Here is a 26,286-nt window from a genome sequence, read left to right as displayed (position 1 = left end):
TCCCCAGCAGTGGAAACACAGAGTCTTAACCACTGATTGCCAGGGAATTCCCCAATAAAGCTGTTTTAAAAAAATATTTAAAAAAAATATATCTTCCCCTGGCTGATACTCTGGTGTCAGAATTTTAAAGCCAACATGAGAAATAAGACATGCAGAGAATCAGAGTGTAATAGAATATTTGGAAAAAGCTTTTCTCAGAAAAGCACAGACACTGTTTGGGTATGGCACCCAATTGGCAGGTTACCAGACACAGTCACTAAGACAGACACAGTGGGCAGTAGCAGATGCCATGATAGACAAGCGCCAGGCCTATTCAGAGGTGTGGGGCTCCAGAAACAGGAAGGCAGATCAAGCCCCTCCGCTGTAAAGATCCTGCCCTTTGGGAAAGTCAGGCTGAGGAGAGTGAGTTGGAAATTAAGAAAAAGCAATTCAGAAAACTTCCCCCAATAGTGGTAAAGGAAAAGGGAAGCTGCAGGGATGTTTGAGAACAGCCTATAAACCCGGTCCATTTGGCCTTACTGTCCCCTGCACAGTCTTCTCATGGACCCCTCCAGCAGAGCCCCTCCCAGCTCAGGTGTTGGGACCACCCACCAGACACCCCCGCTGAGCTGCAGCCTCCCTGGTCCAGGCCCACACGCAGCAACGAAGGCCCAACGCAGCCAAAAAATAAATACATTTATAATTAAAAAATAAACAAAAATGCACACCCCACTTATCCATCCGCCACCCAAAGTCCACCCGTGCCCTGTCACCCCTGGGGTAAAAGCCAAAGACCTTCCAGTGACTGTGCTCCGTGTCCTAGGCCACCTGCCCAGTCCTGTCCACTCTCTCACGTGAAAGGCCCTCTACCCTCAGCCTCAGTCGCTTTGATTCAGCCTTTTAGGGTTTCTCGAGCACCCCAGACTCATTCCCATCTCAGAGGCCACAGGGACTCTCTTCCTCACCAGCCCTGCTTCGCTCCCTCTTCCTCATCACTGAGGTCCCTGCTCGAATGTCACCTCTCAGCAAGGCCCGGCCTGACCACCGTACCACAGTCACTCTCAGTCACATCACCCTGCTTTATATTCCTTATCATACTAACCACCACCTGAAATTATGTTACTTGTTTAGGCCTTTTCGGTCTCTCACCCACCTCGGCACTGAAAGCTTCATGAGCACAGGAACCTTTGGGACTCTCACCACTGAGAATCTGATGCAGAGCACAAGGCCTGGCACAAAATGGGCACTCAGTAAACACTTGTTGAATGAATGCGTATATTAATTTTCTATCTCCCTATGTTGCTTCTTCTAAGTAGAAAGTGCCAATAACTTTCCCACAGAATTTACTCAGAGTTCCCCGAAACTAAGCCCCAAACCAACCCCTTTCACCCTCCTCCAGAAAGGAAGTCAAATTGAGTTACCAATGATGACACCAACTTCACAGTAGGGATCATCATAGGCGCACGTCATCATGGTCCCCACGGTGTCATTGACCAAAGCCAGGATGTCCACATCTAAGTCCTGCTGGAACACAAGCCCCAGAGGGCATCAGTGGGTGGGAGGGAGGTGTTATCCCTTTATGTTTCCCCATAGAGGAAGCAAAAGCAGTGAAGGTGCCTGGTTGAGACAGTCTCTAGGTCCTGCCTTCTGGGCCTGCCTGTAAGGAATAAGGCCTTTGTCAAGGATCAGGGGAGAGAAAGAGCAGTTGGGAGCCGAAGAGTGAAATTCATGCTCCTGCTCTGTGGGTGAAAGCCTCTGAGCAATGAAAATACCAGGGATCGATCACCAGGACTCCAGTCCATGTTTGAGGGACCCTGAGAAAAGCATGTTTATCCTAGGAGCAATAGTGTTTCCAGGAGAAAACACCAAAGTCCTTGCCCATGGGGACATTTTAACCAGCCTCAGCCAAGTCCTCTCCGTGGGCACCACCATGGGTTTCCCGTTCTACAAAGTCAACGTGGGTTATTACTCCATGGTTCCACAAGGTTTGGGGGAGCATTTTAAAGTGAAATGAAAACAATAAGAGAAAAACAAAGGGTACAGAAGAACATGAGAGCAACTTTAAAGAGAAAAAAGACTGGAAGGGTATACATCAATATATTCCTCATGCTGTCAGGGTAGCAAGTCATTTGGGTTTATTTGTGTACTTCTCAGCTCTGCAAGGAGCATGTCTTGCTTTTATAGTTATTTAAATTATCATAAAATGTATTCAACAAACAGAGATACTCAATGAGTAGAGAGTAGAAAGTGGGATCAAGAGCCAGACAGGAAAGAAAGTGACCTTTTAAGCCTCAGAGAGGAAAGGTGGCGGTTGGAGCATCACACACAGCATCAGGCCTAAACAAGACCCCCGAGGGGCTGTGGCAGCTGGGGAGGCCCCAGGGAAGTGCGGGTCACCCTTCAACAGTGATCGGAACACTCTCCACATGCCAAGGCTCACAGGTGGGTTTATCCAAATCGGCAGCATCTGTGCTACAGTGAGACCTTCCCTAAGATCAAATCCATCTCTGATTCTCCTTCGAGGGCAGGCATGTAGGAGACAACCCTCCCCCACATCCTCCCCTCACCCCCGCAAGAGAAAGGTCTAGAACTGGGAGACCTCCCCACACAGAGGTGGATTCCTTACCTTGTGTTTTCTCATAGCGTTGGCCAGAGAGCTCACTACGTCTGTGTCCTGAACTCCCCGTGCCTTAAACTTCTTTGTCCATGAAAGCAGGACACCCTGGGGAAAGATTTCAGATCCAGACAAAATAAGGAAGGCACTCAGTTCTGAAAATGAGCTGCAGAAATTTCATGCTTAAAGTGGCCTTCTCTTCTTTAAGCTGAATCACACCAATCCTTTCAACATTTCTCCAGAGGCCTTTTCTAATAATTTCGACATGTTTATTACTCTCATCTGAGCAGTTTAAAACATCATACATAGGGGCAGAAAGAACAATGGCTGCAGAGAACACTTAGATTCATAAGACATTGTCCAAGTCATTTAACCTCTCTGAGCCTCAGTTTACTCACCTGTAAAATGGAAACATCAGTTCCCTGCCTCTGTCACAGGATTGCTCTGATAGAAGTACCGGCATACGGTAGATGCATGATGTGAGCAGAATGCCTGGTGTGCCAGGTCCACAAAGCAGAACTGACGTGTTACTTTGTAAGCCTCCCTCAGAGACTTCATTTCAACTTAGAAAAACAGTTCTCAATTTGCATTATCAATTATCTGCTTACAATTGGTGTTTCTCAAGAGTTTCATGTCTAACATAGCAAATAATCACAGAATTTTTCAGACTGGAAGAGAACTTGGAGATTAAGAGACTTGCCCAAGGTCACATAGTCAAGAGGAGCTGAGCCCAAACTTACTAACTCTGACCATCCCCACCCCCTCAGTTTATGGATAAAGCAGCCAAGCTTTAGAGAGGAAGGAAGTTGTTCCAGGTGTCACAGTGAGTGAAGGACAGAGCCCAACTGGAACATAGGTCTCTGACGCACCCCGCCAGTGACCAGGTTTCTCCCTGCACCACAGCGCTGCCTAGTGGTAGCTCTAAATTCTGCCCTCATGGGCTATGGTAACATCCCTGCCCCACCAGACAGAGGAGTGAGAGATTGTAGGGTGGCGTCCCCCCAAAAAGGATGCTAGAGACAATGTGGGACCTGTTGGGGGGAGTATATATGGGGGAGTGGGGAATAAATGCATGTGATGTATTGTTAAGTGAAAAAAAGCTGTACATACAACTACATATTTTTAAATTACACATACAGTATAACACCAGTATTTAATATAGATATGACTGGAAGGGCGTATCTCTGAAGGTTGGGCTTAGAGGAGATTTCTATTTTCTTCTTTAAACTTTTCAATTCCTACCCTCTTTCCTCTCCTTTTTCCTACCTTGAAAAAGTATTACCATTTTATCATCAGAAACACACACACACACAAAGAAATTTCTCTTTGGCTAAGACTTTTCCGTTCCCTCACTTAAATAAACAAAACAACAGCAACAACAAACTAACATCCTCCTTTAATTCCAATGCCCTGACCTTCTTTAATCATTTAGGATTTAAATGAGGTTATACACATAAAGAGTTCATCAGAGTGCAAGACAGTGTCAAAATCTGAGATACAGTCTATCATCATCATCATCATCATCATCTTCCTTCTTGAGGTCTCTGTTCCTAAGCTCAAATAAGAGGTGTTTAACTATTCGGTGAATTGAGGCCTGATTCCTGACTTCTCCCACTTCCCCTGCTGACTCGGGGGAACTCTGCTCTTCCAGTCTGCAAACACAAGCGAAGCTCCACCTGGCCTCTTCTAACATTCCCTGAAACCTTCTTCACACTATTTTTTTCTAATTCTTTCTCAAGAAAATAATTAAAAAGTAAACCTCAGACCATCTCCCATATAGACAGATGATGGCAAATTCTCATTCAACGGAATCCAATAAATGATTGATTGCACTTTTCAATTGTCAGATAGTTATCAAATAGCTATTAAATATAAGACATTGTACTAGAGACCCTGGGGATGGAAAGGAAGAACAATATAAAATAGTGCCTGCCCTCCAGAAACATCTGTGGAATTGGGGGACAAGGTACAAAAGAATGAAGAGACAAGTTGTATAGAGACAATTGTCAAAACCTTGCAGCTACCATTGACCCACAAGGCACAGTGCTCAGCGCATTACAGATGCTTTGTCTAAGCTTCACCTCAGCCCAGCAAGTAGATATTATCCTTGTTTTACAGATAAGAAAACAAGGGACCCAAGAAGTTAAGTAACTTGCCCAGGGGACACAACTTGTTCCGAGCCAGGATTCAAAGCCAGGTCTGTGGAACGTGAAAACCCATTCCCTTTCCACTATCCCATTATCAATAAGCGGCTCAAGCCAACAATATCAAACACATCCCAAGTCAAGGTGGTCCATGAATTGACTATGAGCTGGGTGTCATGACCAGTCCATGCAGCAGGAGCTCACAGACCACCACCCCAGGAAGGAGTGGCCTGCAGAGACCTGACTTGTGACAATAACCCCCGGCCCAAGAAAGCTCATTGTCCTTTTATATGGCCCCTTGTTTATTATCACAGATTCACATAAGATCAGCTTTGCCTTCTCCCTGTTTACAAATTGAAAATCTGAGGCACACAGAGATGGATTACCGGAGACTCCAGCTAGCTAGTGGCACAGCTGAGCCTACACATCCCAGGTGCTGGGTCTGTTCAGTAACACTGTCACTCCAGTGACCCCACCTCAGTCCTCCTCCTAAGCGCTCGCTGTAGAGGGAGACTCCCCAAGTCTTCCCCCTCTTATTCTAGTTAGCTGTGTCAATGCTTCTGAGAGTGGTCGCCAGACCAGCAGCATTCGTATCACCCGGTAACCTATTAGAAATAACAAATCTAAGGCCCCACTGATTAAGAAACTCCTGCATGGGGCCCAGCCATCTGTGTTTAACAAACCCTCCAGGAATTCTGACGCAACCAAGGTCTGAGAATCACTGAGTTTGGTGGTGAAAACCATTTTGTTCCCTGTGCTGTGCGCCTAGGAAGTGTAAAATCAAGGCGGCCGTGTTAACATATTCCCTGCCTCACAATTCCACCTCACTGTTTAAAAAAAAAAGAAAAAACAAACAAGAAAACTCCTGCTGATCTCTCCTGTTCCCAGCCTGACCCCTGCACGTGCCATTCTCCAGCCCCAAACCCAAATCCTATCCAGCTCCTTCCCTCCCTTGCACCTGCCTTACCTCTTCTAATTTAGTCTGTTTGCAGGGAAAAGAAAAGGTTAGGCCAAGAGGTAATTTCTTCTGCATCAGCTCTTTGGTTTTCATGAAATCTGCCAGACAGTCAGCTACGTATTCAAACAGCTGCAGAGAAGAGAAAGCACAGGACACGGGGTTAAGGCACTGTCACCCAGGAACTTGATGCCAAGGCCTTCCCCCACCTTCACAGAGCTCCTGCCCTGCTACCTCTGTGCCATTCCCTCGGATAATTTCATTGGGTGTTGGGTAGAACTGACTCTCCATCTGGACATTTCGTTTCCCCTCTTCGGAGACTTGCACCTTCAAGACTCGAAACTTAGATCCTCCAAGATCCAGGGAAAGAAACTCCCCGTTTTCTATTAAAAAACAAAGCCAAAAATGTTATCATTTATTGAGGGTCTGCTAAATAGCAAGCTCTGTGTTCAAAGTTGGAACTGTAATAAATGTCATGAAGTCTCACAACCACCCCACAAGCCAGGTATCATTATGCCCACGCGCCAAGACTCCAGAAGTGTGGCCGTTGATTTGTGCCCTCCAAGGGGCAAAGCTGGGGTGTGACCCAAGTCTGCCTGCCTCTGCAGCCTCAGACCTGTCCACTGGGCCATCCAGGAAGGAATAAACGCGTTCATCTGGAGAGGGCAAATGTGAACTCCCTTCACGCAGGTGGTGTTAGAAATGGGCCTTGACGGTGGAGCTTATTCTAGCCCGCCACAACCCCGGCAACCAGGAGGAGAGAGCTGATACTCCGGGAAACGGGCATACGGCAGAAAAGGCAGGGGGAGTGCAGGGAAGAGAAAGCAGCCCCATACGAGCCTCAGTCTTATGGGCAGAGAGGAGACACTCCAGTGGGGAAAGGAGACAAGAACGAAATGCTGGTCCTTAAGGAGCCAAGGATGCTTAATATTTTGGGCCAGAGCCACTCCAAAAGGAGAAAATGTAACCTGACTGAGTCCAGTATAAGACAGATGCTATTAATAAAAAGGTGGAAATGACACATGTGTTGGCGTGAGGCAGCCCACCCTGATGACTTCAACTCAGATTCCAGCCAGAGTTCCTGCCTAGGACCCTGCCAGTTATCTTCAGCATCAGCCACAGATATGGGATGGGAACTCATGTGTGAAAACCCTTGAACCAACAAGTCTTTGTATAGAATTATCTGTGCTGGAAAAGTGGCTGCATGTACCAGGCATGCTTCATGACATATGGCCAAGGCACGTGTAAGTGAAACTCCATGACCACAAATCTGGTCACCCAAGTGGCCTTTCTTTGGTACCATGTGACCCTAAACACAGCTTCATTAATCTAAGGAACCAGCTGGCCATTCAGATTCACTCCTTATGAAATGTGAAATAAAACATAGAGGGAAATTGCTAGTAGGTGGTAAAAACTGAAGTGGAAGCATCCCAAACATCAGAGGTCAGCTGGGTAGCCAAGGTGGCCACATGTATGTAGGCTGAAACCGTGGAGGAAAATTCCTAAGTTCCAGTTCCCTTGAAGCCTGAGTGTACCACAGTTCCTGCCCTCAGATTCCCACAGGGTCCTGTGTGTCTCCCTTTTGGGTTTATGTGTCCTTGTACTACAAGCCTCCTTTCCTGACCTGCCTTGACTGGGTTTCTCTGTTCCTAGCAATCAAGGAACTAGTGGCAAGCCCTCCCAATGGCGTGGAGCACCGCTCTTCAAACTTTAATGTGCATGTAAATCACCCAACAATTTTGTTAACATGCAGACTATGATTCAGTGGAGGTGGGGCCTGAGATTTTACATTTCTAAGCAAGCTGCTGCTGCAGGACCATGGAACAAGGTTTAGAGTCCTCATTTATAGACCCAGCCAGCTGGATATTTTGCTTTTGTGGAGATTTCTGGAAAGCAAGACTCTTATCTCCCTAGATCAGCCCTGAAAGGAACCTGATGGAGCCATTTATTCAGGGAGGGACTCCAAGGAACTAATCCTGTGCAACTTTATTAGGACTCATCATGTACCAAGCAAGAGATGCTTCCACAGGTGTTATCACAGGTGTTGCACAGGAAAGAGGGTAGATCACATGATCCATGTACATATGAACATTTACTGAGCACTGACTTTGCGACAAGTGACATGCCAGGTGCTAGGGATGCAAAGATGAAAGACTGTGGGCCCCCTGGGAAGCCCATCAGAAATATAGGCAAGTAAATAAACCATTTCCACACAGTAGGGCACGCGCTCTGATGGTGCGAAGCACAGGGAGCAGTGTCTAAATCAGAGCAGGAGTCAACACCTCAGAGGAAGTGATACAGAGCTGAGTGACGAAGAAAGAGAGCGAGTCAGCCAGCCAGCCAGAGGAGAGCAGGGGTCCAGGAAGAGGAGGTCATGAGCAAAGGAATGAGATTGCCTGGGGTGGGAAAGGTCTGCACTTCTGAGCAGGAGGGACGTGTGACAGAAATGAGACTGGCGGGCAGTCTCGGGTTAAATTAGGAAGGATTTGGAAAAGCCACCCCACCTCCAAGAAATTTGGGATTTATCCAGGTGAGGGGGAGCCACAGAAAGATTTTAATCAAGACCTGATTGAGATTTTGGGAAAACGCCTCTGACACCAACCAGGATAGACTGGAGGATTTTTTTTTTAAACATAATTATTATTATTATTTTTTGAAGATGTTGGGGGTAGGAGTTTACTAATTTATTTATTTTATTTTTGCTGTGTTGGGTCTTCGTTTCTGTGCGAGGGCTTTCTCTAGTTGCAGTGAGCGGGGGCCACTCTTCATCGCGGTGCACGGGCCTCTCACTATCGCGGCCTCTCTTGTTGCGGAGCACAGGCTCCAGACACGCAGGCTCAGTAGTTGTGGCTCACGGGGCTAGTTGCTCCGCGGCATGCGGGATCCTCCCAGACCAGGGCTCGAACCCGTGTCCCCTGCATTAGCAGGCAGATTCTCAACCACTGCACCACCAGGGAAGCCCAGATTGGAGGATTTTAATAAAAACCACTTGGTGTGATCCCTTCTGTAACTCTGACACAGAGAAAGGACTCATTGGACCCCAGGGAAAGGAGGACCTGCCTAGAAGAAGAGGGCAACAGTGGCAGGGGGGCCATCAGGATCTTTACGGTGATTATTAAGATCATTATGACCTCTCATCATGGGGCTGTAATGTACAGCTTGGTGACCATAGTTAATAATACTGTATTGCATATTGGAAAGTTGCTAAGAGAGTTCTTAAAAGTTCTCATCACAGGAAAAAAAAATTTGTAACCGTGTGTGTTGATGGATGTAACTCGACTTTCTGTTGCGATCTTTTTGTAATATATACAAATATTGATCAGTATGTTGTACACCTGAAACTAATGTTATATGTCAATTATGTCGCAATTTTAAAAAATAAAAAGAATACTAATTTTAAAAAAAAGAAATGATCTTTCAAGAAGGTGAGGTTTCCTTGAGAATCCACCAGCTGTAGATGATCCTCCAGTGACCTTTCAGTGGCTCCAGGCAGCCGTGGACACCAGGGGTTTCCTTCTCCTAAGCCATTGCCAGGGCTTGTGCTCCTTCCCCACTCCCTAGTGCAGCATCTCCCAAAGGCGCAGGAGGACTGAACGTGTATATTCCTGGAGAGTCACCATCTCCAGGGGGAGAGGCCTGAGAAGCCATATGTTTAGGGATCACCCCAGGTGAGTCTTATGCTCAGGCAAGTGCGGGGCCCCTGTCCTAATGCAGACCCCTAGGCCCATCAGCTGACAACACTGGGGCTCCTGGGCTCAACTTGCAAGGCTCACCCTCTGGGAGGCCTAGGAGGCTGCCTGGATACAGAGGCCAAGAAGAAAGGCAGCTGGGATGGGGCCTAAAGAACCACTGTCACCTTCAAATCACAAGATGGGCACTTCCTGTCCCCCTTCCCTTGTGACTGGTAGAAGAGAAGGCACAAACGATAACCGTGCTTTTAAGGTACTCGTAAGAACAGTCAACTGCTGCTCCCTGACTGACAGGCGGGGAGGTAACTAAGGCTCAATCAGGTTACCCCTCTCAGGGAGGTTCAGATGAAAGAGGGGAAACTAGAGAGTAGGCAAACCCAAAAGGATTTCTCTGGAAATTGAATACATCTCTGAAATGGAGGCCCCAAGAGATTAGGATATAATTATGAAATCATACCACCAGCTCCCAGGAGCTCTGTAGGACTTGGGACATTTTGAATAGTTGAGAGCATTCCTTCCACATGACCTCATCTGATCCTAACGACCCTACAAGTTGGTGGGACAAACTGGCCACGTCCCTTTTACTAACGAGGACAGGAGTACAGTGGTTCTGGGACTTAACAAGGTCACCTGGCTCCATAGGGACTCTGGGCCCAGGGACCTCACTGCAGCAGGATCACTGGTGAGATTTATTGTGTGATGAGAGGCTCTAAGGAGACAGTGAAGAAAGGAGGTGGTGTCTCCTGGCCTGAGGAGGACGCAATTTCTAAAACTTGGTCAGTTTCACTTCCAAACCTTCCTGAAGCAGCCAGGGTCGGGAAGGCACACCTGGCCAGTAGCCTCACACCATCAAAGGCCACTTTCCCTTGCTTCTGGGGACACACCTCTGCAAGAGGAACCAAAGCACCAAAAGCCAGGAGGACTCTGCCCTGGGGCTCCCTCCCTCACACACCTCATGATTCAGGTGCTTCCTTGGAATGCCCCAGATGATCTATCAAGGACACAGTCCCTGCAGCATTCTCAAAGAGCAGTGTCAGAACTCAGCAGAGATTTCAAAGCAGGACTGTCTCTCTCCACAGCCTGTGTTCTTCCATGGTGGTACACTGCCCACTACACAACCGCCACCAGCAAGGGAACGGGTCTTTCTCATCACAGTTCTCAGTTCTCAAACGGCAGAGCCAAGCTACTTGGGCCCAGGCATTGGCCCAGAAGGGCCCAAAGCCCGCTAATCCGATCAAAGGTTCCTTCTCCTTCAAGAGCCCCAAAGCCCCTGCTGGAGCTTGGTCGCAGAACTGGGGCCCTGACATTGAGGAAGCCCCCTGGTCCTCACTGCGCTCATCTGACCTGAGGATAAGAGTTACACCATGGGGTTCTTATGGGGACTGTATGAGACAGTGAGTCCCTAGCACTGCATGACCATAATAGGTGCCTGGTATATACCAGCTCTTTTCCCTCCTATGGCTTTACCCAGAGGCCGAGAGTGAAGGAGTTTGATGGAACCTCACAGATTCCCTCTAGAGGTCTCTAGGCTGTTGTAAGCAAAATAATGGCTCCCCCAAGATGCTTACATTGTAATCCCCAGATCCTATGGATATGTTAGGTTATGTAACAAGGGGGAATTAAGGTTGCAGATAGAATCAGAATTGCTCATGAGGTGACCTTGAGGTTGGGAGATTATGCTGGATTATCTGAGTGGGCCTAATATAATCACAGGGTTTTTAAATGTGGAAGAGGGAGGCAGAAGGGTCAGAGTCAGAGATCTGAAAATGCTATACTGGGGCTTGAAGATGGTAAGGGGCATGAGCCATGGAAAGCAGGCAGCCTCTAGAAGCTGGAAAAGGCAAGGAAACAGGTTCTTCCCCAGAGCCTCCAGAAGGAATGCAGCTCTGCCAACACTTTGATTATAGCCCAAGGAGACCCACTGCAAACTTCTGACCTCCAGAGTTGTAAGAAAATTAATTTGTGTTGTTTAAAGCTGCTAAGTTTGTGCTAACTTATTACAGCAGCAGTAGAAAGCACATTTTACAGATAGAAAAATTAAGGCTAAACATTTTGCCAAAGGTCACTGAGATATGACAGAGCTGGGCCTAGAACCTAGGTTTCTTCAATTATTATTTAATATTTTTGCCACCACGTCATACTATCTTCCACTACTTCCTATCTATAGCCTAGAATCTAGATACCTAGGAGTGAAATGCCCTTTACTCTCCATTCTACAAATATTTCAGGCCTAGTATGCATCAAGCACTACTCAGTGCTCAGAGCGCTGTGGTGAAGAAGACACAGACCCTGCCCTCAGGGAGTGCTGGTCCAGTGGGGAGACTCTCATACACAGCAGGGTGACAGGCGCTCTGATAAGAACCTAATCCAGCATGGGGATGCTTCCCAGATGGAGGCAGTAACCTCTACACTGAGATGGAAAAGCCAAACTGGTGTTCGTAAGGGGAAGAGTGTTGGGATTCTCCAACAGGAGAGGGAACAGAGTGTGTAGGGCTAAGGCAGGCAGGGAAGAAACAAGGTGCATTTGAACTTTGGCTCAAAACTTTTGGTACTGAGCATGACTGAAGCATAGAGTCAGGGGGGTGGGGGGATGTGGAGAGAGGGCTGGAGAGGTAAGCCAGGGAACAGGAGCAAACTTCAGTTACCCATCAGCCAAGAGGGAACCAGGGGGATCAGGGTCCCTGGCAGCCCCCAGCCCCACTCACCTGAGCCATCTGGAATGGCCCTGACAAATGTGGGCAGCATCTTCACCGACGCTGTGGGGTTGGTGTCCTTCCCCAGGCCCTTCTGCATTTCAGCCTGGAACCGAGCCATAATGTCCAAAAGGGTCTCATCGGAGAGCCGCATGTGATACAGGAACCTGTCCACCTGGAACAGATAGCAGAGTGATCAGGGTTGGCTGCTGGGGACACCTGTCCTCCATTCAAGGCTGTAAATTCCCACTCCAGGCATGAAGCTGCATTCCTGATTCAGGACAGCTTCTTGATGTGGATTCCCAAAGGTCCCTTGCCTGACCACTCAAGCTGGGGAGTTAGAACAGAATGGAATGGAAAGCCAGGGAGGTGGGGACTTATTCCTCTGAAAAACAAGCTCTGAGGAAAAAATGGTTCCCCCATTTCTCTGATGGAACAATGGAGGGGCAAAAACGAAGAAGGATTCAATTTCTAATTCCTGGTTCAAGGCCCTCACCGTTGTCCTATTGCCTCTCCTCTGGAAAAGACTAGCTATAGCTTGAACCTCAAATTCCTAAACATAGAACCTTTCTTTTGTGCAATGGTAACAATATATATTCACACGTTTCCCCTTGTTTATGAGCCGCTAGGAAGATCAGAGCTAAATTCAGTTTCCAAGTGCAACCTCTAAAGTCCAGTGCTTTAAATTTCCATTTTGTTTTTAACTGAGGTTGTTTTAACTAAGATGAAGTTTAATTTTTAAAGCCAGATCAAATTGCTATTGGAAATGAGAGCATGTCACTCAAGTAACCAGAAAATTAGGACAAAGGACCACTACCCCAGTGGAGGGAAGACATAAAAATTACTAATGCTGGGCTTCCCTGGTGGCACAGTGGTTGAGAGTCGGCCTGCCGATGCAGGGGACACGGTTTCGTGCCCCGGTCTGCGAAGATCCCACATGCCGCGGAGCGGCTGGGTCCGTGAGCCATGGCCGCTGAGCCTGTGCGTCCGGAGACTGTGCTCCGCAACGCGAGAGGCCACAACAGTGAGAGGCCCGCGTACCGAAAAAAAAAAAAAATTACTATTGCTGTGCACAGTCCATTTGAAAGTAGTAAGTCACATCATATTATTACCTTCCTCCCCATGCTAACGCTAATCACTTGGTGGTGGCAGCCTAGATTCCCAGGGCTCGCTGGGATGGAGTACCACGAGGGACAGTGGCACAGGTGCCCTGTATTGCCACCCTGCTTTATCTACTAAACAGCCTCTCTATTCATCCAGGTCACAAGGAGGCTTCATCTTGGCACATTCCTGCAGGAACTGCTCTCCCACACTTTTATCTAAGGCTAAGAACATTTGTTGCAGTATACAAAGTGCTTTCATGTATGTCACCTAATCTAACCTCCAAGACATCCATTTGAGGCAGTCAGGTAAGGCCAAATTATTGCTCCTAATTGAGAGCTGGGGACTCCAAAGCTCAGAGCCATTAGCAGCATTAGGAGAGCCACAGGTAAGTGGCAGCCCTGGGACTATAATGCAGTCTCCATATTCCTCGCTCCATGGCCTGGTTTTGCTTCACAGCTTTGTGCAGGACCCACAAGCCCAACAGACAAGTTATACCAAAGTCCAGGGGTCACATGACCTTTATCATAAGACAGGTACCCAGTCATCAGCCAGGCCTAGAAGGCAGGCATCCCAGTTCAGTCCAGGGCCAGTATGGAGTCCTAAGCCAGTGAAGTGGTCCATGGCTCCAGGGGCTTGGGGGCCCAGCAAGAGGCCAGAAAACCATCAGAGAGCCATTAACAAAAGAGGACAATTGGGCTTTCAGCATATTTGAGAAGATAGGAGGGAACCAGGTCATGCTTCATTAAGGGCTTTCTGTTCACCCCGAGTCTGTTTATGACTAATTGGTTGGCACAGCAACACACAAGGAGAAAACCGACAGAAGGGACGTGACCCAAGTAATTGGGGCTTGGGGAAGGGTGAGATGTACTACACTGAACCTAAACTTGCTTCTTTATCACCCCGAGGCCCTTCAGACAGTGCCCCTGAGCGTACTGCTCATTTCTGCTCAGCTCCAGAGCATAAAGACCTCCTCCAGGTAACCCCATAGCATCATCCTTTGTATGTAAGTAGTGGTTTTGAGGCCCTTTGGGGGTAGTTTGCCAGCTGAAGTTTAACAGTTATTCAGGACTTTGGGTTGCTACTCCTGCTCTTTCAGTAAGTTAAAGTTATGACACAGAAATGTCAACTTAGCATCAGTTTATTGTTTATTCTTTGTATCTTCCACAGCACCTGGTACAGTCGTTAGAAGGGAAGAATGAAACATACGTTGGGACAAAAAGGCTGTATTTTAAATCCAAACAGGTGATTTGAGGCCCGTATAAGCAGGCCCACACGTTGCAGGCACCAAGGAAGGGTACTTAAGTTCAGAAAACCAAGCCCACTCCTCTTGGAGTGACTCACAAACCATGTGACACCAGATATCTTCTAAACAAAAGAGCCAACAAGCATCACATTTAACATATGAAGAGCAAATTCCAAACTACAAGCTCAGAGCTGCTGAATTACAGGATGTGGGAGCCAGAAGGGACTTTACAGATCACTTAGTCCAAAGATCCTGTATTATGAATCGAGAGTCATAAAATGGTTCAACTCTTGAACCCAGTGATGTCACTTCTGGGAATCTATCCTTAGGAAATAATCCCAAGTATGGAGAACATTAAATACACACCAATGTTTATCATAGCAATATTTTATTTGTTAAAAAAATGTTTATGAAAGTGGCTGAATGTCCAACAAGAGAGAAAAGGTTAAATTATGGCATATCCAATTTGACTGAATATTAGGAAGATAATTATGGAGAAATGTACTTAAGTGGTTACGTTTTAACAGTAAGTGAACTATACAGATCCACAGTGGTATACACAATATAACTGTAAAAACATCCACTGTGAAAAAAGACAACAAGGGCTTCCACGTGGCAAACAGGACAATGTCTGCGAGAAGGGTGGGATTAAAGGTAACATTTCCACTTTTTGTAATGTTGACTTACTAAACTGTAAAAAGTACACAGGGAAAAACCTAACCAGTTCTTCTCTTATGAATGAACAATCTGCAGGTCAGTGACCAGACCCAGTCCAATGTTATCAATAGGTCAAATAATGTCACTACATCGAATTGGAAAAGATCTCCTCTCCTCTCCCCTCCCCCTCCCCCTCCCCTCTTCCTTTCTCTTTCTTTCTCTTCCTTCTTTCCTTCTTTCTTCCCCTTCCTTCCTGTTTTGTTTTGGTTTAGTTTTAATGTTGGTATAAGGAAATTTTAAAAAATTGTTCCAGGGTCTGAATGGTAACCCTCGTAGGCAAGTAGCACCCAGGATCTTGACAACTCTAGAAGCAGGAAGCACAGAAACTATGGAGGGGACAGGCTACCTGACCCAGACGGAGAAAGAGCCCATGCCTTTTGACCAGGTGTGTTGTCACCACGAGGAGGAGTGAATGAGTTGGTGTTCTAAGAACCCGTGACTCAACGCAGCAACTCATAAACTGGCCACCTTGCTACCCCAGACACACCTGCTGGCTCACTCATCCAGGTGGCTGGAAAGTGCTCCTGACTATCCCTGCTCAGCTCACTCTTAGCTATCTTGCCTTCCCCTGGGAGAGAGAGAGGGGTCAACCCAGGCCTTGACAAACACTGACCCTCCTCCCAGAAGGACCTGGAACAGATCAGTGGAGGCTGCAATCCCACCTCCTGGGCCTGCACCTGGACTGGTGGACAAACACATCTAGCCTGATTCTTGGGTGTAACTAAAGGTTAACCACCACAAAGGGGCCCAAGGAAACGAAACTAATTTGCTAGAACTAGAGGTATAAAGGTCCAAAGACTCCCCTTGAGGGCTGGAGAGACACCATGCAGGTTACATCTTTACTAAGAGGTTGTAACAGAAAATGAATTCTTAAGCAGTGCTGTATAGGACTTTTCCACCTCCTTAAGAAGCTAGTAGAGAGCTCCGTGAACCTAATCAATAAATGAAAATTAAGATAACTCTGATTGATTTACAATATTTTAAGATTTGCTATAACCTGCAACCGAACTCCCTAATGAAAAGAATGTAGTGGGAGGTTATCCCACCCAGCACAGGAGGACTGTTAGGTGCCATGCTTTTTTTTCAGTTTGAGAAGCCAGGAGGCATCATGACACAATGGAAAGAATGCTGAAGGAGGATTCAGAGGTTTGGGTTTAATCCTCACTCCACCTTAAATACCTGGGTAATCTTGGCTAAATCCACCTGCTGGGAGGACTTCTGTTATCTATAAATTGAGAGATGCTCGTGCCCAGAGCCCTGCCACTGGCAGCTGGTGTGGCTAGAGGGGCAGGCTGGGCTCATTCTAGGCTGCCAGGAGAGAATGCTGGTGGCTGGCCCCCATTTGAGCCTTGGCAACTTTTAACCAGCCGACCCTGGAATCAATTTTGTAGACAGGCTTCTTGGGCAAAGTGGCAAAATAATGCACATCATTAAGAGCACACCACTGGCCAACAGCACGTGCCAACAATATATATTTTGATTATTGTATGTAAAAACTCACACCCCTCTTGGTATCCGTATTTATATCCTTTCAAGCACGTGAAGAATCATGTGAATTACTTTAATGAATTCTCAAATTTTCTTTAAAAATGACTCTTCTTTGTAGCCTTTCCCCCAAACATTCCTCACATCCAACACAATTGTCTTCAAGCTTTCTAAAGACTTTCTCCTCATCCCCTTCCCGTCTGGTATCTGCCAGGAAGTCCGAGTGAAATGGAAGGCTCAGGACAGTATGCAATGTGCAGCCCATGGGAGATTTACTTCCTCTTCCCCTTCTGTGAGTTTTTACTGCCTCTGTGCACCCTGTACCTTTTCTAATAAGCTCTCTTAAATCTCTTCACATGTAGGCACGGCATCAATTAACTCTGTCAGAGAACACTGAACCAGGTATCTCTCAGCTCTGTGAGTCCTTACCTTCTTGATCTGATCCTCCTTCAGCTTGGTGAAGTAAAATGCCATCAAGTGTACCGCAAACATTTTCCCCAAGTTTGGTTTCTCCTGAGGTGAGCAGAGATTTCTGTGCAGTGTTCACTCCCACGTCTCTGGAGCGCTGCCCACTTCCAGTCCAGGCTGGATCCCTCCGGGGAACTAGGTGCTACAGATTAAATACTTCCAGGCTGCTTAGTTCAATGATTAAACTTTGCCCCCTGTCTCTGGTCCCTCCCTCCAGCACACACTTGATTGTCTAATAGGAAGCTCAGGATGGTAGTTGAGGGTTGGTGGAGGGCAGGCAGGGGATGGGTTGCTTGACTCTTTGAGAATCGGGTCCCACAAAATCTCGTTGCTAAGCAACACTCTCAAGCTAATGTCCCACCAAGCCCACTCAGCCGAGGAAAATCTTCTGAGAAGTTGGGCGTTAAACAAAGCCAACTCTCAACCAGCTGAGCTGCTCTGTAAATGTCTAGTCTCAGGCTTTTCTCTTTAGTCCTTTTCTTCTCAGCACAGGAATAGAACTCCTAACTCTCTGCTCCTCAAGAGCACTAACTTAATTAAGACTAAGTACTGCCCTGGTCAGAGAGGTTTCAAGAATGTTGGGGCAGGGCTTCCCTGGTGGCGCAGTGGTTGAGAATCCGCCTGCCAATGCAGGGGACACAGGTTCGAGCCCTGATCCAGGAAGATCCCACATGCCACAGAGCAACTAAGCCCGTGTGCCACAACTACTGAGCCTGTGCTCTAGAGCCCGTGCTCTGCAACAAGAGAAGCCACCGCCATGAGAAGCCTGCGCACCGCAACAAAGAGAAGCCCCCGCTCGCTGCAACTAGAGAAAGCCCACGCACAGCGACAACGAAGACCCAACACAGCCAAATAAATAAATAAATAAATTTATAAAAAATAAAAAATAAAAAAATAATACAGTACTACATGATCCAGGGTTGGTTGAATCTGCTTGTAGATGTGGAATCACAGGTACGGGGGAACCACCTGTACAGAGGGACGGCTATTAATTGTAAGTAAATTTTTGACTGTGTAGAAGGTCCAGCGTCCCTTACCTCTGAGTTGTTCAAGGGTCAATAGTACTTGGAAAACTAAACACAGAGATATCACTTCAACAGGATCTTCCCAGTGGGGGAAAATGGCAAATGAAGAAATTCCTGACCACAACATCCCAAATACTAATCAAATGCTTACTAAAATTAGCAACTGATCTGATGTTAATGAAGGTCAGCTGGGCACCCCAGTGTTTCTCTGCTCCTATAGGCACCTGCTCTACAATACAAAGAGAAAAAAAATGACTTTTCCTGGTCAACTTAGCAGCCTCAGCTTTGTTTGCTTTGCAAGTGCATAATCTCATTAATCAAGACAATTGCCAGATAATTGCCTGGTGAGAACCTTCAACAGCTGCCTCTTCAGAAGCCACTGATTCTCCAATCAGTGCTCTTTATCCATCCATCATGTGGATGAGCCATTGGAAGTCTAGCCTAAGCCCAGGGTGTTTGATTAAAATTACTCAGATGCTTTTCTCAGACTGATATAAAACCGTCTCCCAGAATGAGAAACACTATCCTTTTCAGTGTGTCTACCCCTCAGACTATGAACTCTTCTAGCTCCTTTACTTTGTCGTTTCTACAAACAAGCAAAGGCTAATCTTTAGTTGTTGACACTATTCAATTCCCCATGTGGAACTGGTATTCTGAAACAGACGTGCTGTCCCTGAGTCTGCACTGGATAACATCCTGGGCAGGTCACCGCCTACAGGTGATAACAGTATTGTCTTAATTCCTTCATTTAAAAAGTAACCTCAGGTGCAGTATGGCACCAAGGTCATTGACTTATTCGACATAGGGATAAGGGGTTACAATGGCTCATGGACAAAAGGACACAAAGCTATAACCAAAGACCTCTGCAATCTAGTGGTTGCTTTTATGTGCCAGATAGGCAGCTTTGGGGATTTTAATTAGGCAAATGACACCAGAGAATTTTCAGCTATTACATCATTCCATTTTTTTAATCTAAGCACATTAGGATCTACATTCCAGGTCTGAGCTAGCTGACTAAACCAAGAAGCTTAATGATTATAAAAATCACATGTATTTGGGCCTCCCTGGTGGCGCAGTGGTTGAGAGTCCGCCTGCCGATGCAGGGGATACGGGTTCGTGCCCCGGTCTGGGAGGATCCCATATGCCGCGGAGCGGCTGGGCCCGTGAGCCATGGCCGCTGGGCCTGCGCATCCGGAGCCTGTGCTCCGCAGCGGGGGAGGCCACAACAGTGAGAGGCCCGCATACCGCAGAAACAAAAAAAAAAAAAAAAAAAAAAAAAAAAAAAAAAAAAAAAAAATCACATGTATTTGAAGTCATCTAGCTCGGCCCCCTAACTTTAGAAAGACAAAATAATTAGATTATTTTACCATTCCTCATCTGATTATTTCAGTTCAACCACTGGAATTTTTCACCCTTACTAAAGCTCTATGTAGCTATTCAACGATATACAAGTCTTATAAGCACTTAGATTTTGCTTAAGAACACCATTTGAGGGTTAGCGCTGCTAAGTGACATTTTAGTTAAAACATTACCTGTCTGGCCCAAACCTTCCATGTAAGAAGGAACTCTCTCACATCTATACACATTTCTGTTTCCACAGAGTTGGCCCTTATGGGAAGACCTAAAGACAGTATCTGCTTTCCTTTTAGTATTGAGCACAGTAGGAGGACAAGAAGTGCAACACAATTTACCTATTATTTAGTAAACACTTGTATTGATATAATGTTTACTAGGTGTTTTACAATATTAATTCCCACGACAACTATCATTCTATTTTACAGATAGAGAAACTGAGGCAAAGATCCCAAGTGGTACATGGTAGAATAGATATTTGAAGGCAGGCAGTATGGCTTCATAGTCCATGCTTACCCACTGTGCTACACTGGCTCTCATTAACCTGAAGCAAAGCACAGGGGAAATACAGGATCTAAGCTAGGGAAATCTAAGCTAGGGAAATACAGGACCTAAGCCCAGTGGAAAGTGCACCAGCCCTGATTTCCCACTTTGGCTCTGCCCTGACTGAAGACAAAGGCTCCAAGTTCATATCTGTGAAGGGTTCATAGCTCCCTTGTGATCATTTGCAGAATAAAAGTAAATGAGATCACATAAGAGAAGCCATGCATCCCATAGTGGGCACACTAAAAGCATCTCTTTAATCTAAGCCTTCACCTAGCTCAGTACCCCTTCTTAAAACTGCTATTTCATCTCATCCCATTTAATCCCTTAGGATAAAAAAAAAATGCATGCAGCCCTTTCAGTACATTCAGTAAAACATAAAACATATATTACTTATATATGGAATCTGAAAAATAAATTAGTGAATATAACAAAAAAGAAACAGACTCGCAGATATAGAGAATAAACTAGTGGTTACCAGTGGGGAGAGGGAAGGGAGGAGGGGCAAGATAGGGGTTGGGGAGTAAAAGGTACAGACTACTATGTATGAAATAAATGAGCTACAAGGATATACTGTACAACACAGGGAATGTAGCCAATATTTTATAAAAACTACAAGTGGAATATAACCTTTAAAAATTGTGAATCACTAGGTTGTACATCTGAAATTTATAATATTATGCATCAACTATACCTCAATAATAAGCAAATAAATAAACTTGAATACACTTTTAAAAAAACCATAACTGTAAACCATTAGAAGGTATCAGTTCCATTTATTGGAATTATAGAAACAATTAGGAATTTTATAAATATTTTATTCCTGTTACTAAAGAAAACAGATCCTGAATTCTGTCCCCTATTTTTTTTTCTCTCTTTGTTATTATATCTTCTTTTTTTTTTATTAGTTTCTGCTTTATAACAAAGTGAATCAGTCATACATATACATCTGTTCCCACATCCCTTCCCTCATGCATCTCCCTCCCTCCCACCCTCCCCATCCCACCCCTCCAGGCGGTCACAACTATTTTTTTAATGATATGTCCAAAGTTAAGTTGTCCATAATATAAAACAGTCTGCCCTGCTGGTATTCCACATGCTGCAAAAGAATAAGAAAGACAGTGTGTGAAAGAGCAAACTGCCATAAAAGAAAGTCAAAGTAGAAACTTTCAAACCCTGCCAGCAGTTACAGTTACTATGGTGTTGCCATGGGAGCGACCATAAATGAAGCAGAAATGTTAACTTCAGCAAGTTTCAAAAGAATACTACTGATAGTTTTTTATAGGCTTATTCCTGACCCAAGAGCAGTCAGGGAATGCTCATGAAGAAATGATCATGTATGTTAACTACAGTTCAATAAAAATCCATGAATTATTTAATCTTTAATAATTTTTAAAATGGGTGCATATTATTCTGTATGTAAATAATACCTAAATAAATTTGATTTTTAAAAAAGGGGGAAAAAAGAAAGACATCAACTGCACACAATTATTTTTTTTCACAACTGTACATTAAGAGCTGTATTTGCAAAATACATAAGTGTGGCATAAACCCACAAGGACAAGAGAGCTTAACATAATTTTGGAAGACAGAAAGCTGACAGAGAAGTAACAGCTTAGCAGAGGAAACACTGACACCTCAGTGCCTGCAGAGAGTGACTGCACCAAGAAATGAGCAATGACATCTGTAACTGTAGAAATGCTCAGGAATTGAAGGCCTTGATACTTCAGAAAAGCAAGAGGCTGGAAAAAAAAAAAAAGATTGGCTAAAAGTGTATATAAAAAGCTTTCAGGGCTTCCCTCCCTGGTGGCGCAGTGGTTGAGAGTCCGCCTGCCGATGCAGGGGACGTGGGTTCGTGCCCCGGTCCGGGAAGATCCCACACGCCGCGGAGCAGCTGGGCCTGTGAGCCATGGCCGCTGAGCCTGCGCGTCTGGAGCCTGTGCTCCACAACGGCAGAGGCCACAACAGTGAGAGGCCCGCGTACCGCAAAAAAAAAAAAAAAAAAAAAAAAAAAAAGCCCTACAGATGCTGATATTTGGGGCATACACTAAAGTCAGCTTATACCCCATTTAGCCAAAGCAATCATGAGAAAGAAAAACAAAGCTGGAGGCATTACAATACCTGATTTCAAGCAGTATTACAAAGCTAGCAATCAACATAGTATGGCAGGGGCTTCCCTGGGGCTTCCCTGATGGCGCAGTGGTTAAGAATCCGCCTGCCAATGCAGAGGACATGGGTTCGAGCCCTGATCCAGGAAGATCCCACGTGCTGCGGAGCAACAAAGCCCGTGCGCCACAACTACTGAGCCTGTGCTCTAGAGACCGCAAGCCACAACTACTGAGCCCGTGTGCCACAACTACTGAAGCCCGCGTGCCTAGAGCCTGTGCTCCGCGACAAGAGAAGCCACCGCAATGAGAAGTCCGCGCACCTCAAGGAAGAGTAGCCCCCACTAGCCACAACTAGAGAAAGCCCACGCACAGCAACGAAGACCCGTTGCAGCCAAAAATAAATAAATAAAATAAATTTATTTTAAAAAAAACAACAGGGCTTCCCTGGTGGCGCAGTGGTTGGGAGTCCGCCTGCCGATGCAGGGGACACGGGTTCGTGCCCCGGTCCAGGAGGATCCCACATGCAGCGGAGCGGCTGGGCCCGTGAGCCATGGCCGCTGAGCCTGCACGTCCGGAGCCTGTGCTCCGCAATGGGAGGGGCCGCAACAGTGAGAGGTCCGCGTACTGCAAACAAACAAACAAAAACCAGTATGGTACTGGCATAAAAACAGGCACATAGCAGTGAAACAGAATAAAGAGTCCAAACATAAACCCCCATATGTATAGTCAGCTAATTTTTGACAAGGGTGCCAAGAATACACAATGGGGAAAGGACAGTTTCTTCAATAAATGGTGCTAGGAAAACTAGATATCCGCATGCAAAAGAATGAAACTTACCCTACACCGTTCACAAAAATTAACTCAAAATCAAACAAAGATTCAAATAGAAGACCTGAAGCCATAAAACTCCCAGAAGAAAACATAGGGGAAAAGATCCTTGACATTGGTCCAGGCAGTGATTTCCTAGATAAGTCACCAAAACACAGGAAACAAAAACTAAAATAAACAAGTGGGACTACATTAAACTAAAGAGCTTCTGCATAGCAAAGGAAACCATCAATAAATTGAATAGACAGTCTACAGAATGGGAGAATTCGTAAACCATATATCTGATAAAGGTCTAATATCCAAAATATATAAAGAACTCATACAACTCAACAGCAAAAAAAGAAAATAATCCAATTAAAAATGGGCAAAGAACCTGAATAGACATTTTTCCAAAGAAGACATACAAATGGCCAACAAATATACGAAAAGATGGTCAACATCACTAATCATCAGGGATATGCAAATCAAAACCACAGTGAGATGTCACTTCACACCTGTTAGGATGGCTTTTATCCAGAAGACAAGAGATAAGGAAGATATGGAGAAAAGGAGACCCCTGTGCACAGTTGGTGGGATTGTAAATTGAGATGACCATTACGGAAAACAGTATGGCAGTTCCTCAAAAGATTAAAAATTGAAGTACCATATGATCCAACAATCCCACTCCTGGGTATACATCCGAAGGAACTGAAATCAGCATCTCAAAGCAATATCTGCATACCCATGTTCATTGCATCTTTATTCACAATAGCCAAGATATGGAAACAACCTAAATGTCTGTCAACAGCTGAATGGATAAAGAAGATGTGGTGTATACATATATACAACAGAATATTATTTAGCCATGAGAAAGAAGGAAATCCTGCCATTTGGAACAAAATAGATGGACTTTAAAGGCATTATGCTAAGTGAGGTAAGTCAGAGAAGGACAAATACTGTATGATCTCACTTATATGTGGAATCTAAGAAAACTGAACTTGTAAAAACAGAGAGTGGAATGCGGTTACCAAGGGCTGGGGATGGGGGAATTGGGGCGATACTAAAGGTACAAACTTGTAACTAGTAAATAAATAAGTTCTGGAGATCTAAGGTACAATATAGTGATTATAGTCAATAATACTGTATTATAAACTTTAAAGTTACTAAGAGACTAAATCTTACCTACTGTTAACATAAAAGAAATGATAAATATGTGACATGATAAAGGTATTAGCTAATGCTCCTGAAGTAATCATATTACAATATATAAACACACTGCATACTTAAAATTAGTGTTATATGTCAATTATTTCTCAATTAAAAGAAAAAGCCAGCTTATGATCCAATCAACCTACATCAAAAGCCAAAAGCCTTACCCATGTAAACAGAGCTTCCTATTAGCTTAATTCCTCACTTTTTTTTTTTCTGACCACACTGCAAGGCATGTGGGATCTTAGTTCCCCAACCAGGGATTGAACCTGTGCCCCCTGCAGTGGAAGCATGGAGTCTTAACCACTGGACCACCAGGGAAGTTCCATAATTCCTCACTTTTAAATATGAACATAGCCAAAGACTACTAGACACTAAAGAAAAGTTTCCAATGGCAAAACCAAAAACCAAACAAGAAAAAAAAATGTAGGAAACAGAAAAAAACTATAATATCTTTAGGGAAATAAGATATTGATTGTATCCATGAAACAAGAACAAGAGGATAACTAAAAACAAGGGTGGGAGCAGGGGGGAGGGAGAGGAACTATATGACACTTAAAAAAAAAATTCAGTACTTTTTTCCTAGCAAGAGTTTTAAACTCAAAAAGAGAAATTTAACTTTGAGCCATAACTGATAAAAAAACTTATATGAATCTATAGGGAACGTCCTAATAAAACTTCTGGGAATAATTTAAAGGTGTATTCTCTAACGCATTTTCCAATATTTTTTGATTGTATTAAACGTTCATATTCTCTGGTTACATTTTACAGCACTCTTAATTAGCTGTGAGTGGTTTAAATTCCACTAATAAGATAATGGCCTCTGAGAAATACATACAGTTGTACTAGGATTGTCTGTAAATGAATAAGGATAATACACACACGCATACATTGTAAACTTTGCTATAGCAATACAATATGATGTATTAAGTTGGTAAGGGAAGAAGAGCATTAGCTGAGGAAAATAAGAGAAGCTAAAGTTTTAAGATCAAGGCAAGATTTATAGTTAAAAGAATATGTGAAAATATATGAGTTCTAATATTACTAAAAATTAAATAACAGGAATCAGAATTGATAATTCAGCTGGAAATCATTTATGTGAATTTTCACATATAACTGAGTAAAAAGTCACAGTCTATGGACCAGATGGCGATGAAATTAAATCACTGTGCAGAACTTAGGAGACTAAATCATGGGAGGTTTTTCTTCTATCATCTCAAGGTAGACTCTTCTAGTGGCTGAAAGCCTCCAAGAAAAGGCCAGAGCTGAAAGCATCTAGTTTCTGAGAACTCAGGACTGCCAGCTGTTAGAATGTCAATATTCTCAAAGGAACCCTCCTACACTGTTGGTAGGAATGTAAATTGGTACAGCCACTATGGAGAACAGTATGGAGGTTCCTTAAAAAAGTAGAAACAGAACTACCATATGATCCAGGGATCCCACTCCGGGGCATGTATCTGGAGAAAACTATAATTTGAAAAGACACATGCACCCCACTGTTCATTGCAGCACTGTTTACAGTAGTCAAGACATGGAAGCAACCTAAGTGTCCACTGACAGAGGAATGGATGAAGATGTGGTAAATACACACAATGGAATATTACTCAGCCATAAAAAAGAATGAATGCCATTTGCAGCAACATGGATGGACCTAAAGATTATCATACTAAGTGAAGTAAGCCAGAGAAAGACAAATCATATGATATCGCTTATGTGTAGAATCTAAAAAAAAAAAAAATGTTACAAATGCACTTAAGTACGAAACAGAAATAGACCCATAGACATAGAAAACAAACTTATGGTTACCAAAGGGGAAAGGAGAGGGGGAGGGATAAATTAGGAGTTTGGGATTAACATATACACACTACTATATACAAAATAGATAACCAACAAGGACCTACTGTATAGCATAAGGAACTATACTCGATATTTTATAATAACCTATAAGGGAAATGAATCTGAAAAAGAATATACACAGGCACACACACACATATATACATAACTGAATCACCCTGCTGTATACCTGAAACTGTGTAAATCAACGATACTTCAATTTTAAAAAAATGAGAGAATGCCAACATTCTCATAATAAGCACATTGCCATACTCCCCTTTATTCTTCTGAATTCTGTAACTCTCTTTCTTTTCAAA

General features: G+C 44.6%; 1 protein-coding gene across 1 annotated transcript in view; it reads right to left on the bottom strand.

Annotated features, from left to right (window-relative positions):
• The window catches only part of HKDC1 (hexokinase domain containing 1), a 47,417-nt gene extending 28,849 nt beyond the window's left edge, over positions 1-18,568 (bottom strand). Inside the window, exons 1-6 of the mRNA XM_082645257.1 lie at positions 17,053-18,568; positions 12,087-12,249; positions 5,927-6,075; positions 5,705-5,824; positions 2,606-2,701; positions 1,401-1,500 (exon numbers count right to left, since the gene is read on the bottom strand). Coding sequence (XP_082501383.1) covers positions 1,401-1,500; positions 2,606-2,701; positions 5,705-5,824; positions 5,927-6,075; positions 12,087-12,249; positions 17,053-17,115 — 691 coding nt within the window. The 5' untranslated portion in view covers positions 17,116-18,568. The remainder of the gene's footprint in view (positions 1-1,400; positions 1,501-2,605; positions 2,702-5,704; positions 5,825-5,926; positions 6,076-12,086; positions 12,250-17,052) is intronic.
• Between the last annotated feature and the right edge of the window lie 7,718 nt (positions 18,569-26,286).

The sequence above is a fragment of the Mesoplodon mirus genome, assembly GCF_964341445.2.
Source record: "Mesoplodon mirus genome assembly, chromosome: 2".
NCBI lineage: Eukaryota > Metazoa > Chordata > Mammalia > Artiodactyla > Ziphiidae > Mesoplodon > Mesoplodon mirus.
Note: the sequence above shows the minus strand (reverse complement) of the source record. Positions and strands in the feature narration are given on the sequence as shown.